The sequence below is a fragment of the Triticum urartu genome, chromosome 7A (genome assembly GCF_056163025.1).
Source record: "Triticum urartu cultivar PI428250 chromosome 7A, HENAU_Tu73, whole genome shotgun sequence".
In the NCBI taxonomy this organism is placed as follows: Eukaryota; Viridiplantae; Streptophyta; class Magnoliopsida; order Poales; family Poaceae; genus Triticum; species Triticum urartu.
In genome coordinates this window covers 708,244,225-708,262,109 of record NC_141879.1, presented here as the reverse complement: position 1 = coordinate 708,262,109, position 17,885 = coordinate 708,244,225, and the positions used below count along the sequence as shown (strand labels likewise).

General features: G+C 44.0%; 1 protein-coding gene across 1 annotated transcript; it reads right to left on the bottom strand.

Annotated features, from left to right (window-relative positions):
• Positions 1-13,597: 13,597 nt before the first annotated feature.
• Positions 13,598-15,710, bottom strand: LOC147961869 (cysteine-rich receptor-like protein kinase 44). The gene is made up of 6 exons (XM_087534681.1): positions 15,575-15,710; positions 15,208-15,463; positions 14,898-15,126; positions 14,653-14,803; positions 14,315-14,545; positions 13,598-14,142 (listed from the first exon to the last, which is right to left on the bottom strand). The coding sequence occupies exons 1-6, from the start codon at positions 15,665-15,667 to the stop codon at positions 13,732-13,734; spliced, it is 1,371 nt and encodes a 456-aa protein (XP_087390807.1). The 5' UTR covers positions 15,668-15,710; the 3' UTR covers positions 13,598-13,731.
• Positions 15,711-17,885: the final 2,175 nt, after the last annotated feature.

Here is a 17,885-nt window from a genome sequence, read left to right as displayed (position 1 = left end):
CCAATCTCCTAGGGGGCGGCGGCCAGGGGAGGTTTCCCTCCCCCCAAGGCACCTCGGAGGTGCCTTCCACAAGTGGGACTCTTCCCTTTTGTGAACCCTAGGCGCATGGGCCTCTTGGGGCTGGTGCACTTGGCCCATGTAGGCCAAGGTGCACCCCCTATAGCCCATGTGGCCCCCCGGGGCAGGTGGCCCCACCCGGTGGGCCCCCGGGACCCTTCCGGTGGTCCCGGTACAATACCGATAACCCCGAAACTTGTCCCGATGGCCGAAATAGCACTTCCTATATATAATTCTTTACCTCCGGACCATTCCGGAACTCCTCGTGACGTCCGGGATCTCATCCGAGACTCCGAACAACATTCGGGTTACTGCATATACATATCCCTACAACCCTAGCGTTACCGAACCTTAAGTGTGTAGACCCTACGGGTTTGGGAGACAGGCAGACATGACCGAGACGACTCTCCGGTCAATAACCAACAGTGGGATCTGGATACCCATGTTGGCTCCCACATGCTCCACGATGATCTCATCGGATGAACCACGATGTCGAGGATTCAATCAACCCCGTATGCAATTCCCTTTGTCAATCGATATGTTACTTGCCCGAGATTCGATCGTCGGTATCCCAATACCTTGTTCAATCTTGTTACCGGCAAGTCACTTTACTCGTACCGTAATGCATGATCCCGTGACCAGACACTTGGTCACTTTGATCTCATTATGATGATGCAATACCGAGTGGTCCCAGTGATACCTCTCCGTTATACGGAGTGACAAATCCCAGTCTTGATCCGTGTCAACCCAACAGACACTTTCGGAGATACCCGTAGTATACCTTTATAGTCACCCAGTTACGTTGTGACGTTTGGTATACCCAAAGCACTCCTACGGTATCCGGGAGTTACACGATCTCATGGTCTAAGGAAAGGATACTTGACATTGGAAAAACTCTAGCAAACGAACTATACGATCTTTAAGCTATGTTTAGGATTGGGTCTTGTCCATCACATCATTCTCCTAATGATGTGATCTCGTTATCAACGACATCCAATGTCCATAGTCAGGAAACCATGACTATCTGTTGATCAACGAGCTAGTCAACTAGAGGCATACTAGGGACATGTTGGTGTCTGTTATTCACACATGTATTACGATTTCCGGATAACACAATTATAGCATGAATAAAGACAATTATCATGAACAAAGAAATATAATAATAAAGCTTTTATTATTGCCTCTAGGGCATATTTCCAACAGTCTCCCACTTGCACTAGAGTCAATAATTTAGTTACATTGTGATGAATTGAACACCCATGGAATTCTGGTGTTGATCATGTTTTGCCCTAGGAAGAGGTTTAGTCAACGGATCTGCTACATTCAGGTCCGTATGTACTTTACAAATCTCTATGTCTCCATCTTGAACATTTTCACGAATGGAGTTGAAGCGACGCTTGATGTGCCTTGTCTTCTTGTGAAACCTGGTCTCCTTGGCAAGTGCAATAGCTCCAGTGTTGTCACAAAAGAGTTTGATTGGCCCCGACGCATTGGGTATGACTCCTAGGTCGGTGATGAACTCCTTCAGCCAAATTGCTTCATGTGCTGCCTCCGAGGCTGCCATGTACTCCGCTTCACATGTAGATCCCGCCACGACGCTCTGCTTGCAACTGCACCAGCTTACTGCCGCACCATTCAAAATATACACGTATCCGGTTTGTGACTTAGAGTCATCCAGATCTATGTCGAAGCTAGCGTCAACGTAACCCTTTACGACGAGCTGTTCGTCGCCTCCATAAACGAGAAACATTTCCTTAGTCCTTTTCAGGTACTTCAGGATATTCTTGACCGCTGTCCAGTGTTCCTTGCCGGGATTACTTTGGTACCTTCCTACCAAACTTACGGCAAGGTTTACATCAGGTCTGGTACACAGCATGGCATACATAATAGAACCTATGGCTGAGGCATAGGGGATGACACTCATCTCTTCTATATCTTCTGCCGTGGTCGGACATTGAGCTGAGCTCAATTTCATACCTTGCAACACAGGCAAGAACCCCTTCTTAGACTGATCCATATTGAACTTCTTCAATATCTTATCAAGGTATGTGCTTTGTGAAAGACCTACGAGGCATCTTGATCTATCTCTATAGATCTTGATGCCTAATATATAAGCAGCTTCTGTAAGGTCCTTCATTGAAAAACTCTTATTCAAGTAGGCCTTGATGTTGTCCAAGAGTTCTATATCATTTCACATCAAAAGTATGTCATCTACATATAATATGAGACATGCTACAGAGCTCCCACTCACTTTCTTGTAAACGCAGGCTTCTCCATAAGTCTGTGTAAACCCAAACGCTTTGATCATCTCATCAAAGCGAATGTTCCAACTCCGAGATGCTTGCACCAGCCCATAAATCGAGCGTTGGAGCTTGCACACCTCGTCAGCATTCTTAGGATCGACAAAACCTTCCGGCTGCATCATATACAATTCTTCCTTAAGGAAACCATTAAGGAATGCCGTTTTGACGTCCATTTGCCATATTTCATAATCGTAGAATGCGGCAATTGCTAACATGATTCGGACGGACTTTAGCTTCGCTACCGATGAGAAAGTCTCATCGTAGTCAACCCCTTGAACTTGTCGATAACCCTTAGCGACAAGCCGAGCTTTATAGATGGTCACATTACCATCCGCGTCTGTCTTCTTCTTAAAGATCCATTTATTTTCTATGGCTCGTCGTTCAATGGGCAAGTCAGTCAAAGTCCATACTTCGTTTTCATAAGTGGATCCTATCTCGGATTTCATGGCTTCTAGCCATTTGTCAGAATCTAGGCCCGCCATCGCTTCTTCATAGTTCGAAGGTTCACCATTGTCTAACAACATGATTTCCAAGACAGGGTTGCCGTACCACTCTGGTGCGGAACGTGTCCTTGTGGACCTTCGAATTTCAGTAGGAGCTTGATCAGAAGTATCTTGATCATTATCATTACTTCCTCTCTAGTCGGTGCAGGCACCTCAGGAACATTTTCTTGAGTTGCGCCATTTTCCGGTTCAAGAGGTAATACTTCATCAAGTTCTACTTTCCTCCCACTTACTTCTTTCGAGAGAAACTCTTTCTCTAGAAAGGATCCATTCCTGGCAACAAAGATCTTGCCTTCGGATCTGAGGTAGAAAGTATACCCAACCGTTTCTTTAGGGTATCCTATGAAGACGCATTTTTCCAACTCGGGTTCGAGCTTTTCAGGTTGAAGTTTCTTGACATAAGCATCGCATCCTCAAACTTTTAGAAACGACAGCTTAGGTTTCTTCCCAAACCATAATTCAAACGGTGTCGTCTCAACGGATTTTGACGGAGCCCTATTTAAAGTGAATGCGGCAGTCTCTAAAGCATAGCCCCAAAAAGATAGCGGTAAATCGGTAAGAGACATCATAGATCGCACCATATCTAATAGAGTGCGATTACGACGTTCAGAAACACCATTACGCTGAGGTGTTCCAGGCGGCGTCAGTTGTGAAACTATTCCACATTTTCTTAAGTGTGTGCCAAATTCGTGACTCAAGTATTCTCCTCCACGATCTGATCGTAGAAACTTGATTTTCCTGTCACGTTGATTCTCAACCTCACCCTAAAATTCCTTGAACTTTTCAAAGGTCTCAGACTTGTGTTTCATTAAGTAGATATACCCATGTCTACTCAAATCATCAGTGAGGGTGAGAACGTAACGATAGCCACCGCGAGCCTCAACACTCATTGGACCGCACACATCAGTATGTATGATTTCCAATAAGTTGGTTGCTCACTCCATTGTTCCTGAGAACGGAGTCTTGGTCATCTTACCCATGAGGCATAGTTCGCACGTGTCAAATGATTCGTAATCAAGAGACTCTAAAAGTCCATCTGCATGGAGCTTCTTCATGCGTTTGACACCTATGTGACCAAGGCGGCAGTGCCACAAGTATGTGGGACTATCATTATCAACTTTACTTCTTTTGGTACTCACACTATGAATATGTGTAGCATTACGCTCGAGATTCATTAAGAATAAACCATTCACCATAGGAGCATGACCATAAAACATATCTCTCATATAAATGGAACAACCATTATTCTCGGATTTAAATGAGTAGCCATCTCGAATTAAACGAGATCCCGATACAATGTTCATGCTCAAAGCTGGCACTAAATAACAATTATTGAGGTTTAAAACTAATCCCGTAGGTAAATGTAGAGGCAGCATGCCGACGGCGATCACATCGACCTTGGAACCATTCCCGACGCGCATCGTCACCCCATCCTTCGCCAGTCCCCGCTTATTCTGCAGCTCCTGCTTTGAGTTACAAATGTGAGCAACTGCACCGGTATCAAATACCCAAGAGCTACTACGAGTACTGGTAAGGTACACATCAATTACATGTATATCACATATACCTTTCGTTTTGCCGGCCTTCTTGTCTGCTAAGTATTTGGGGCAGTTCCGCTTCGAGTGACCACTTTCCTTGCAATAAAAGCACTCAGTCTCGGGCTTGGGTCCATTCTTTGGCTTCTTCCCGGCAGCTTTCTTGCTAGGCGCGGCAACTTACTTGCCGTCCTTCTTGAAGTTCTTTTTACCCTTGCCCTTCTTGAACTTAGTGGTTTTATTTACCATCAACACTTGATGTTCCTTCTTGACTTCTACCTCTGCTGATTTCAGCATTGCAAATACCTCAGGAATGGTCTTTTGCATCCCCTGCATATTGAAGTTCATCACAAAGCTCTTGTAGCTTGGTGGAAGCGACTGGAGGATTCTGTCAATGACCGCGTCATCCGGGAGATTAACTCCCAGCTGAGTCAAGCGGTTATGTAACCCAGACATGGTGAGTATGTGCTCACTGACAGAACTATTTTCCTCCATCTTACAGCTGAAGAACTTGTCGGAGACTTCATATCTCTCGATCCGGGCATGAGCTTGAAAAACCATTTTCAGCTCTTCAAACATCTCATATGCTCCATGTCTCTCAAAACGCTTTTGGAGCCCCGGCTCTAAACTGTAAAGCATGCTGTACTGAACGAGGGAGTAGTCATCAGTACGTGTCTGCCAAGCGTTCATAACGTCTTGGTTCTGTGGGACGGGTGGATCACCGAGCGGTGCTTGTAGGACATAATCTTTCTTGGCAGCTATGAGGATGATCCTCAGGTTCCGGACCCAGTCCGTATAGTTGCTGCCATCGTCTTTCAGCTTGGTTTTCTCTAGGAACGCGTTGAAATTGAAGACAACGTTGGCCATTTGATCTACAAGACATATTGTAAAGATTTTAGACTAAGTTCATGATAATTAAGTTCATCTAATCAAATTATTAATGAACTCCCACTCAGATTAGACATCCCTCTAGTCATCTAAGTGTTACACGATCCGAGTCGACTAGGCCGTGTCCGATCATCACGTGAGACGGACTAGTCATCGTCGGTGAACATCTTCATGTTGATCGTATCTTCCATACGACTCATGTTCGACCTTTCGGTCTCTGTGTTCCGAGGCCATGTCTATACACATGCTAGGCTCGTCAAGTTAACCCTAAGTGTTTTGCATGTGTAAAACTGTCTTACACCCGTTGTATGTGAACGTAAGGATCTATCACACCCGATCATCACGTGGTGCTTCGAAACGACGAACTTTAGCAACGGTGCACAGTTAGGGGAGAACACTTCTTGAAATTGTTGTAAGGGATCATCTTATTTACTACCGTCATTCTAAGTAAACAAGATGCTAAACATGATAAACATCACATGCAATCAAATAATAATAGTGACATGATATGGCCAATATCACATAGCTCCTTTGGTCTCCATCTTGGGGCTCCATGATCATCTTGTCACCGGCTTGACACCATGATCTCCATCATCATGATCTCCATCATCGTGTCTCCATGAAGTTGCTCGCCAACTATTACTTCTACTACTATGGCTAATGCGTTTAGCAATAAAGTAAAGTAATTTACATGGCGTTCTTCAATGACACGCAGGTCATTACAAAATAAAGACAACTCCTATGGCTCCTGCCGGTTGTCATACTCATCGACATGCAAGTCGTGATTCCTATTACAATAGCATGAACAACTCATACATCACATATAGATCATTCATCATTCATCACAACTTTGGCCATATCATATCACAAAGCACTTGCTGCAAAAACAAGTTAGACGTCCTCTAATTGTTGTTGCAAGTTTTACGTGGCTGAATTAGGGTTCTAGCAAGAACGTTTTCTTACCTACGTGAAAGCCACACCATGATTTGTCAACTTCTATTTACCCTTCATAAGGACCCTTTTCATCGAATCTGCTCCAACTAAAGTAGGAGAGACAGACACCCGCCAGCCACCTTATGCAACTAGTGCATGTTAGTCGGTGGAACCGGTCTCACGTAAGCATACGTGTAAGGTTGGTCCGGGCCGCTTCATCCCACAATACCGTTGAAGCAAGATAAGACTAGTAGCGGCAAGAAGGTTGACAATATCTACGCCCACAACAAATTGTGTTCTACTCGCGCAAGAAGAACTACGCATAGACTTAGCTCTGATACCACTGTTGGGGAACGTTGCAGAAAACAAAAATTTTCCTACGGTTTCACCAAGATCCATCTATGAGTTCATCTAGCAACGAGTGATCGGATGCATCTACATACCTTTGTAGATCGCGAGCGGAAGCGTTCAAAGAACGGGGATGAGGTAGTCGAACACGACGTGATCCAAATCACCGGAGATCCTAGCACCGAACGGACGGCACCTCCGCGTTCAACACACGTACGGTCAGCATAATGTCTCCTGCTTCTTGATCCAGCAAGGGTAAAGGAGAGGTTGAGGAAGATGGCTCCAGCAGCAGCACGACGGCGTGGTGGTGATGGAGCTGCAGTACTCCGTCAGGGCTTCGCCAAGTGCTATGGAGGAGGAGGAGGAGTTGGAGAGGGAGAAGGAGGCAACCAAAGGCATGGATGAAAAGCCCTCCTTCACCCACTATATATAGGAGGGCCTAGGGGGGCGCCGGCCCTAGGAGATCCAATCTCCTAGGGGGCGGCGGCCAGGGGAGGTTTCCCTCCCCCCAAGGCACCTCGGAGGTGCCTTCCACAAGTGGGACTCTTCCCTTTTGTGAACCCTAGGCGCATGGGCCTCTTGGGGCTGGTGCCCTTGGCCCATGTAGGCCAAGGCGCACCCCCTATAGCCCATGTGCCCCCCCGGGGCAGGTGGCCCCAACCGGTGGGCCCCCGGGACCCTTCCGGTGGTCCCGGTACAATACCGATAACCCCGAAACTTGTCCCGATGGCCGAAATAGCACTTCCTATATATAATTCTTTACCTCCGGACCATTCCGGAACTCCTCGTGACGTCCGGGATCTCATCGGGGACTCCGAACAACATTCGGGTTACTACATATACATATCCCTACAACCCTAGCGTTACCGAACCTTAAGTGTGTAGACCCTACGGGTTCGGGAGACAGGCAGACATGACCGAGACGACTCTCCGGTCAATAACCAACAGCGGGATCTGGATACCCATGTTGGCTCCCACATGCTCCACGATGATCTCATCGGATGAACCACGATGTCGAGGATTCAATCAACCCCGTATGCAATTCCCTTTGTCAATCGATATGTTACTTGCCCGAGATTCGATCGTCGGTATCCCAATACCTTGTTCTATCTCGTTACCGGCAAGTCACTTTACTCGTACCGTAATGCATGATCCCGTGACCAGACACTTGGTCACTTTGAGCTCATTATGATGATGCATTACCGAGTGGGCCCAGTGATACCTCTCCGTCATACGGAGTGACAAATCCCAGTCTTGATCCGTGTCAACCCAACAGACACTTTTGGAGATACCCGTAGTATACCTTTATAGTCACCCAGTTACGTTGTGACGTTTGGTATACCCAAAGCACTCCTACGGTATCCGGGAGTTACACGATCTCATGGTCTAAGGAAAGGATACTTGACATTGGAAAAACTCTAGCAAACGAACTATACGATCTTTAAGCTATGTTTAGGATTGGGTCTTGTCCATCACATCATTCTCCTAATGATGTGATCTCGTTATCAACGACATCCAATGTCCATAGTCAGGAAACCATGACTATCTGTTGATCAACGAGCTAGTCAACTAGAGGCATACTAGGGACATGTTGGTGTCTGTTATTCACACATGTATTACGATTTCTGGATAACACAATTATAGCATGAATAAAGACAATTATCATGAACAAAGAAATATAATAATAAAGCTTTTATTATTGCCTCTAGGGCATATTTCCAACAGTAGCGGTACGTGTCGAGGTAGTACATGAGGTACAGGCGGAGGCAAGCGATATAAATATGGTCCAAGCCTCACTCCTCTAACTCAGAGGCCATACGACATGACCGAGGAGCAAAATGATGCCATAATGCGGGCCCAAGTGGACGCCCATTTTGGACCGAAACCGGCACCGCCGCCAAGGGAGAAAGTGCTTGAGAAAGTTATTGACCACTTTATTCATATGGCAAGAAAACTAGCTCCCAAGCCTGTTGACTCAGACTATGAGCACCAAATCAGGAAGGCACATCGAGCACGACTACAGAAAGAAGCGAGCTCGAGCTCGAGCCCACAAGCAGCTGTCAAAAAATGCGGGGTAACCGTTCCCCACCTGGGAGAACAGGCGGCGCAATCAATCCCCCCGCTTGTTGTGCCGACAACACATGAGAGTACGCACGCCCAATATTATTGTGGGCAAACCGTTTACGTTCCCCAGCTGAGCAATGTGGTAATAACCGAGGAGCATATAATGCAGGCTGAAATGCTCAAGATCACTGTTGGACATCTCCTCGATATCGAGCCCATGTTTCCGCTTAGAGAGGAGGAAATAAATCAGAAATATGTCCGGGGCCAACCTTTGGTCGAGCCAGACGAGGTCAAGAACGTCCCAACGAGAATGTATGAATTGCATCAATGGTACATGAACATTACAAAGATTTCCAATCGAGAGTCCCTCATGGTGAATGTCAAGGAGGAGCATTACTTCCATGAGAAAGATGTGTCCGTTGAGTATTCAGAACTATTTCAGTTATTCAATCAAGATGCACTCGACAAATCTATCGTCAGTTGCTATTGTCTGTAAGTGATTTCTTTCTGTAATTTAAGTCTCAAGCTAGCTGTAGTGATCATTTTGATCAATTATTACCTGTAATTATCCTCACTATATTCTTTTATGTGGTATTATGTAGGATGAAGATGTATGAAATGAAAAAATCTGGACGCTATGGCATTGGGTTCATTGACCCAAATACCGTTAATGAATACACATGGAAAATTACAAGTTGTCGAGCAAGTTTAGAGGAAAGCATGCTAGAGTTCTTGAAGCGCCTCAATACCAATGAAGATATACTACTTCCTTACAACTTCCTGTCAGTCACACTGTCTTGTACTACAAATTCTGTTTTTGCTTATTAGCTAGCTAGATGTTAATAATTAAGTGCATATGGTTTAGGGTAGTTGATTAGTGTTATGCACATGCCCGCTTAATTAAGACATGCAAACGTGTGCGCATGCAGTTTCCACTGGATCTTGTTAGACATTAAAGTTGACGAAGGAAAAGTTGAAGTACTGGACTCACTACTTAAAAAAGAAAGTGACTATACCATCTTGAAGGGGATAGTCAACAGGTAATTTCAATCATTATTAACTATATCTTGATCTATTTAGTTCGTCATTTCTTGACATGAACTATTTAATAACCCCTTTATTATTTTTCTTTGCCGGCGGGCAGGGCTTGGGCAAAGTTCATCAAGGAGACTCCAGGAAAATGGGCAGAAAAGCTGTTTTGGTATCGACCCAAGATAAGTAATTGAGTAGTACTAGCTAGCTAGCTACCATCTCTTTAATTCTTGTTTCAATACCATTAATTAATTATCATGCTAGATTAATTATTACCTGATTAAATTCAATTCTCGTAAAGGCCCTGAAGCAGGCGCCGGGGACTGATGTGTGTGCATTCTACGTTTGCGAGAACATTCGCATGATGGCGTCCGAAAAAAGCAGATCGGATAGACAGCAATGGGTAAGTTTCACAGAACACTAATCACAATTTTTACATGATTATCGATATTGATCTCCTTCTTAACAGTTCCATGACGTGCGGAAGAAGCTCCTACCAACGGAGCGCATACGAGCACTTCAAAAGAAAATAGCGGGATTTTTGCTTGACTAGGTCATAGATCTCAAAAGAAAATACTATTACCCGCTACCGCCCCCATGAACCACTTGTCATCGTGCTCCGAAGGCACCAAGGCAACATGTAGGAGAAATTGTATATGTACCTAATTGTATAAATATATACATGTATGTGTATATGTGTGTGAATTATAATGGTGTGTGGTTGTAAGACATTCGATGATATATAAGTCCATACACCTGGGTGTACGTACTCCTTTCCCAATCTGTCGTTGGCGCACCGAGTTGTAACCATTTGCCCTATTTTGGTGCGGATTAAAAACAAAATATCCAGCACCGCTTTACCTTTTTTTCTATATAAAAGCTACCTTGGTTTGTAGCGGTTTCTAGTACCTCACGAATATATCGGTGCAGCTTGCTTTGACGATTCGGCGGCGGCTGCTCCATGCACCGGTGATTAGAGTATGATATTAGCTGATGAAGGGAAGCAATCAGGTATGCCTTCATTCGCGCTTATGCAATCTGAGATCCAGTGTTTTTTTTTAACTCTCTACGATTTATTTTAATTGTTTTTCTTGATCATCAATTTCTGCAGATGGATCTGTCCGTGTCTCGTGCCGTCGTGCGGTGGCACTCCTAGTGGCCGACGGCAGTGGCAATCAACAGCGACGATTGAATTGATCCATCCCATAGGTAACATATACATGTGCTTACCTATGCATGGATCCATCTTCTCATCTCATGCATGCACCTTTACGTAGCACGCATGTGTTTTACTCAGATCCTTGTTTTTCTCTTGGTTTCATCGTGTGATTCAAGGACCGACTTGCTCTGAACTGATCAGCAAAATACACGCAGCCAGAACCAGCGAGGACTCGACGATAGATGAGATGTGGTTGATGGCGCCACGATTACGTCGTCACGGAACGTCGCGGCCGGCCACAGCTCGACGACGTAATATCAACATGTGACTGGCGGCGTCTCGACATCCAGCGAAGATGAGAAGCAGCCGGCGGCAGCTCGTCGATGTCCTCGCGTATCGGCAACTCGCACATAACAGGCATCGGCTTGACGACAAAGATGTATAACGTGTTGATGTATATTATATCATATATATTACGAAAGTATATGTTTTTCTTTTGCATCGAGGAAAGTATATGTACTGCTTGCAGAAGATATACGTCTATAGAAAATAATATGCATCCCATTTGACATGATGTACCTTGTATATATCGACTCACAAAATAGTATATACCGCAACAGTAAAAATGCAATGTAGTATATACTCACTCACAAAAAAAGCAGTATATATATCCTATCAGCAAAGTGCAATGTAGTCTAAGAAAATAGTACTAGTACATACTCTCTCAACAAAATATAGTATATACTCACTCGCAAAAAAAATACTAGTATATACCCCCTGAGGAAAAAATATGGTCAATCCTTTCACAAAAAACAGTATAGTATATACTCACTCACGAAAAAGTAGTATATTCAGCAAAATTTAATGTGGTCTTACAAAATACTAGCACTACATAATCTCTCAACAGAATATTGTATATGTTCACTCAGAAAAAGTAGTATATACCCGTTAAAGAAAAAAAAGTAAGATACAATATAAACTGTTGTACTGCTTGTGGGTGAAACCCAGTTTATTCTTGAGCAGTATACGTACACCATTCATTATCCTTTGTTCTAATTCATCTGACTCAAAATAATAGTGTATACAACAAGTAGTATATACTCAAATTTCTAGTAGTACGTACTCAAAATTATAAGTACTACTTTTCGATGGTTGCATAGTATGCACGCAAGAAAACCAACTATAGAAACGGGGTCAGCGGCTCAAGCTAATTTGGTTCCTATCCTCTAGGATTTGGTATGCATGAAAGTGGTCGGTAGTTGTATATTGATCGGGTGCATATGCATAACGTGTACAATATGTAGTATCGTAAAATACCAGCAAACAAAAAAATGTGAAATGGAAAAAACAAAACTAAAGGAAAAATAAAAAATAAAACCAAAACCCCCTCAAATATTTTAGTACCGGTTGGTGTTACCAACCGGTACTAAAGGGCTCCCCGCCCCCGGCGCTGGCTCGTGCCACGTGGCTGCACTTTAGTGCCGGTTCGTGCCTAACTGGTACTAAAGGGGGGGACCTTTAGTCCACACTCTTTAGTGCTGGCTGCGGAACCGGCAATAAAGGCCCTTACGAACCGGTGATACATCCCGGTTTTGCACTAGTGGGGGTTCGGCGGTGGAACCGGCGGAGGAGTCGATAGGAGGGAGTGGTGGGAGAGATCGGGCCCGGACAAGGTGGCACGCGCCGAAGGGTTAGGCCGGCGCGGGAGCTGGTTTAGGTTTTGGGGTGGTAGCGGCTAGCGGCTAGGGGCAGAAGCAGGGAGGGCAAGCAGCGCGCGGCGGAGGGTTGGAGCGGCGCGGGTTAGGGTTTTAGGGTTTGTGCGGCTGCGGGTAGCTGCGAGGGTGGGTGGCGATCGAGGGTTTGGGCGGCAGTGGAGAGCAGCGAGGGCGGGTGGCGATCGCGAGGCAGGAGGGTGGGGAGGCTACGGCGGCGGCGAGAGGGCCAGCGACGTCGGGGCAGCGGTGGGAGGTAGCGGCGGCGGTGGCTGGGTAGCGACGGCGGCGCGGCACGGCTAGGGTTAAGAGGATCGAAGGGAGGCTGATACCATGTAGAAAATATGTGCAACTCACGATATATTGATCGGGTGCATATGCACGTATATATAAGTACATAGAAGAGCCACGTCCTCAACTATACACGGAAGGAGGAGGGCTTGTTGTACAAGATATACACATGCAATATCTACATCTCAACCGCTACAGTTCCCACAATACCATTGTGTTCATGGACTGTTTACGCGTACACCGTGAGGCCATTTGTCATCATATTTTGTAGGAAAACAAAGAAACCGCTTGCTACAGGCAAAATGCATCAAATTTTGGGTAACGTATGGCGCCGAACAAAAGAATGGAGAAAAATATCCTCAAGCAAATCAAGCAATGAAAGTCTTCTCGGTAGTGTTAGTAATGCAAAGGTTCGGTTTTTATGTAACCAATTCTAAATTGTGACAATTTGATTTTCTTGTGAACTTTATCATATTGCAACGATTGAACTTTTTACAAAGTCTCATGGTCTAGTATCCGTTTTTTGTTTTGTTTTATATATGGTACTGGCATAGTACAGTTCAATGCATAATATTATTGTATGTTTGAACACTAGAGGTTCAATGCATATTATTGCTCATTTTGATTTTGGTATTGATTTCCCCTCAAAGTCCTAGTGCCAGCCAAACATGAACTTTCAGCCAAATGATTATTACAAATGTGTCCATGAAGTTTCTTTTCTTTCTGGAATTACAAACACTGAAACATAGTATTTTTAAAAGGACTAGGGCTAGAGGTGCAACACTGGAAGCTGCCTGAATTACTCGAACAAACCAAACATACAGTATGGCCACACAACATGTGATGAGTATGTAATTTACCAGGAATTTGGCAAGGGCATTCTGCTAATTCCTCTCGTCGGCAATTCTAGCATTGAAATTGGTCCAGGGAAACATAAACGATCGGCAATTTGACCGCATCCACCACCTTCTCAGCCATGGCTTCTTTGAACAAGTCTTCGGTGATCATCTCATCGGATGTCAGGTTCACGCCGACACAAGCAGTCTGCACAAGGAACATGTCGTTGCACTGCATATTCTGTGGTGATTCATCCTGTGCTACCAGGGTCACCGAGATATAACGCTTGGAGCACGGTGGCATAACTCCTTTGCTTGGCTTTGTTCTGTACTTGGTGTGGTTGGTCTTTATGTTAAATGCAGTAAAGCCACTCGTCATGTTGGTTAGCTGCAGGCAGCTTGATATGTCTTTCCTTGGCTCAAACAAGAAGCGCAGCTCCAGGGTCGGATCAACAGCAAGCACGTTGGAATCACAGCCTCTCTGCAAGGAACACGGGGTTAATGTGATGTGTGTGCAACCTAGCTATATCGATGCACATCCTTGACAAGCTAGCATCATATTACAATAGTGTTTTTTGTTAACATGATGTACATATGTTAAACATATCGCTTGGTTTTATAAAAAAATATCCATGCTATCAGGATGATGCTACCTGACGTGCGACTAGATCTTCTAACTGAACAGAAGACATTGACATTTCCTTAATCTCATCTTCTAATTCTTCCAGTTCTTGGACGATATCCTTTATTAATGGTCTTTTATTTCGGTCAGACACCACACAACTTAATGCTATTTCAACACATTTCTTAATGCATTTCCTGTGTATTTCATCTGATGAATATCCCGACTTTGCCCGCAGCTTTGTCATCCAGTTTTTACATACCTGCAAAGTTTTGGTATATGAAGTTAGAAAGTTTCGGAGAAAAAGACTAGCACACAAAACATACTGGTACATATGAAAATATAACTGATCTTGGTAAGTTTTCTTACAAACTCAATAAATGGTTCACTGCCCATGTCAGAACAGCGGGAGCGGCCCATATTTCCATCCATTATTTTTATAATTATAACCCCCAAACTAAACACGTCAAACTTCATTGATATAAGATTATCGTTTATGTATTCTGGTGGCATGTACCCTCTGCAACATAGCATAAGTGTCAAACATATATTTTGGTTAGTTTAACACAAAGCACTAAAAAAATTTCTTTAAAGCATACATTGCATCAACTTACTGTGATCCTTTGACAACTTCTGTTTTATGGGTTTGTGTTGACGCAACAAGTCTGGACAAACCAAGATCTGCAATTTTGGCAGTCTTGTTCTTATCTAGCAATATGTTGGCAGGTTTTAAATCCAGATGTAAAATAGGTTTTCCCTGTGAATTATGTAGATGATTCAAGCCCTCGCAAGTCCCTTTAATAATTTCATAACATGTGGGCCATTCAAGTCCACAAGAATCATCTGTCAAAGCAAAAATAGAAACATATGAGGTTACTAAACCATTCATCTTAGCATGCCAATGTGGATCATCATCCATCAAACCTGCGATATGATGATCAAGGCTTCCACCTTCCATAAATTCAAAGCAGAGAACTCGCTCCATCTCTTTAGCAAAAACTAGATCCCCATTGAGCTTGACATACTGATGTCGTGATTCGTAGCAGTAGCCAATTAATCGTATGATATTTTGATGCTGGACCTTGCTAAGGTTACGAAATTCACTGTCAAATGCTTTGTCATCAAGTCCTACCAAGTGGTGAAGCTTCTTCACCGCAATCTCATCCCCATTATACATCCCCTGTTAAACTCACTTGTTAATAGATCACAGATTTTAAGAGATCATAGATTTGTAGTCAGCACTCAGCAGACTTATCATATGAAAGCTAGAAGGAATATATATAAGTCATACCCTGTAAACATCTCCATACCCACCACTGCCAACTTTTCGGTCTTCCGAAAAATTATTGGTAATGGTTTCAAGTACACTGAGTTTAAAATCCATGCTATAATATATCTCCCAGCAGGCTTATGATTGATCAATCTTGTTCCTGGGACAGGACAAAAAAACATCCATCACGTAAGATGGGAGAGACTCACAATGATTATTCATCACCACCCCTGGCTCTTGGATTATCCCACTTGGAATTAAACTTGCAATTTGACATCAACGGCCTGCACAAATCTCCTAGAGGTACGGAAATTCTACAATACGACAAAGTCCGAATAACCTTTTTTAGTGGAAAAAGGGACGAAGCTACTAATACAGAAAAATTAGCTGGTGCCACAGGTCCTTATATTTAGAAAATTTTAAACAAGATATATACCTGTTAATTATCATAAAGACACCATTTAGGCCATTACCTGCCTAATCTTGGTACACAGGAAGACCGCACGGTGGTGTGTCTATGACCAGGACCAGGCGATGTGGCCCAGCTTTGTTTGATTGACAGTCCTATTTCAGAGTAATACTCACGCCCTTTTTTCCTGCAAAAAATATGTTTATTTCCAGGCTACACAAAAAAGAAAATATTTGGATTTATAAGGGATGCACTATTCACTATTATAGCGCACACCTTTTTTGTGCAGTCAACACATGAAAATATCTGCTAAAATATATTTACAGGTACGATGATTATGCCTATGTACACCTTTTTAATGATTTTCTTCAAACTTCGGAGTATTTTTTTTCAATACTGTATTTCGTATATCGGGATCCGGGACACATACCCGGAGGCGAAAACATGACTCTCGGTAAAACAGAGAAGAAAATAGAACTGTCATGCAAACTAGGGAAAGAATAGCACTAACCTGGAGAAAAGTCGAAGAGAGAGAGAGAGAGAGAGAGAGAGAGAGAGAGAGAGAGAGAGAGAGAGAGAGAGAGAGAGAGAGGGGTCTGCTCCTTGGAAATGAGGATCCCATCGAAGCATCATTTAAACCCACGGAGCTAAGGTGGGGTAAGACTCATGTTGAGTTGAATAGATAATGTTGAGTTGACGCCATCGACCTATCTTCTGTTTCGTAGCCGCTGCTAGACTCTTCCATGACATTTCAAGGGAACTTGCGTTCTGAACAAGGTTTTTTTTATTCTCATTTTTTGGGAGGGGCCGGAAAATCCGGTTTCCAAATAATCTCAGATATTCTGTATCTTTGCCCAAATTTTTTGGGCGAATTTTGAATTAAAAAATATTTGTCATCAGAATATAGAACTTTTAACCAATTGTTAACGTGAAGTACTCCCTCCGTAAACTAATATAAGAGCGTTTAGATCATTATTTTAGTAATCTAAATGCTCTTCTATTAGTTTACAGAGGTAGTAATTTCTGGTCAATTGGTCAGCTCGCCTACTTACCTTCGGAAGGTCTTGAGTCGATTCCATCCTAACGCCAAGCAAGCGGTTTTTTTAGTAGTAATCTTGAATAATGCAAACAAATATTGAAATCACGAACACGAGTACGGAAACCTGAGGGGGCGTTTGTTTGCAGAGACTTTTTGGTGTAGGGACTAGAAAAAATACCTCTTAGAGACTTTTTAACCAAACAGAAGGGACTACTAGGGACTAAAAGTTGCTTTTTGGGACTAAATGAAGAAGACTCGCAAGGAGAGTCTTTTCTGGGGCTTTTTGGCAGTTTTCCAACAATGCCCCTCCCTGCACCCTTGCCCCACTGTCCCATGGTGTTGTTTGGTTGTTTTTTTGTATACTAGGGGTAACATGGTCTTTTACATGTCATTTAATAACCTCTAGTGAGGGACTAGAGACTTTTTAGTCCCTAAAAACAAACAAGGAGGGACTAAAGACTTTTTACTTAGGACTAGAAGAAGTCCTAGGACTACTGAACCAAACAGGGTCTGAGATGTAAGAATGATAGGTAGCACTGCATGCCGCTGGGACAAGTACTCCATTATGACGGTGTCGCCTTGGAGCTCCTGGCCTTGCTGCCCGCTTCGGGTGCTCCCAGGGCCGCCCCCAGCTCCCCACCAAGTGTCGCTGTCGCCGCTCGAATGGACATAGCCTGCTTGTTGGCCGGCTTTCGACCGACTGTCTCCTTGGCCTGACAACCAGAGCTGTTGGAGCCACGCCTAGGAGCCGGCGTCATGTCGCAGCCCTCGTCTAGAACGCACCCGGAGTCCGTCCCCGTCGCCAGTGGAGGCGAGGACGGCATGAGAGCAGGAGTGATGGCCCCAACCATCTTGTTGGGCTCGGTCAAAGCCGGAATCTGAGC

What these genes read in the sequence shown, in the direction of transcription:
- LOC147961869 (XM_087534681.1), bottom strand. Translation starts at nt 15,667, where the DNA reads ATGGATTTTAAACTCAGTGTACTTGAAACCATTACCAATAATTTTTCG. An exon ending in CCTTGATCATCATATCGCAG is followed by an intron (nt 15,127 to 15,207) that starts GTTTGATGGATG and finishes TTGCTTTGACAG; the next exon opens with ATGATTCTTGTGGACTTGAA. An exon ending in GAAGTTGTCAAAGGATCACA is followed by an intron (nt 14,804 to 14,897) that starts GTAAGTTGATGC and finishes GCTATGTTGCAG; the next exon opens with AGGGTACATGCCACCAGAAT.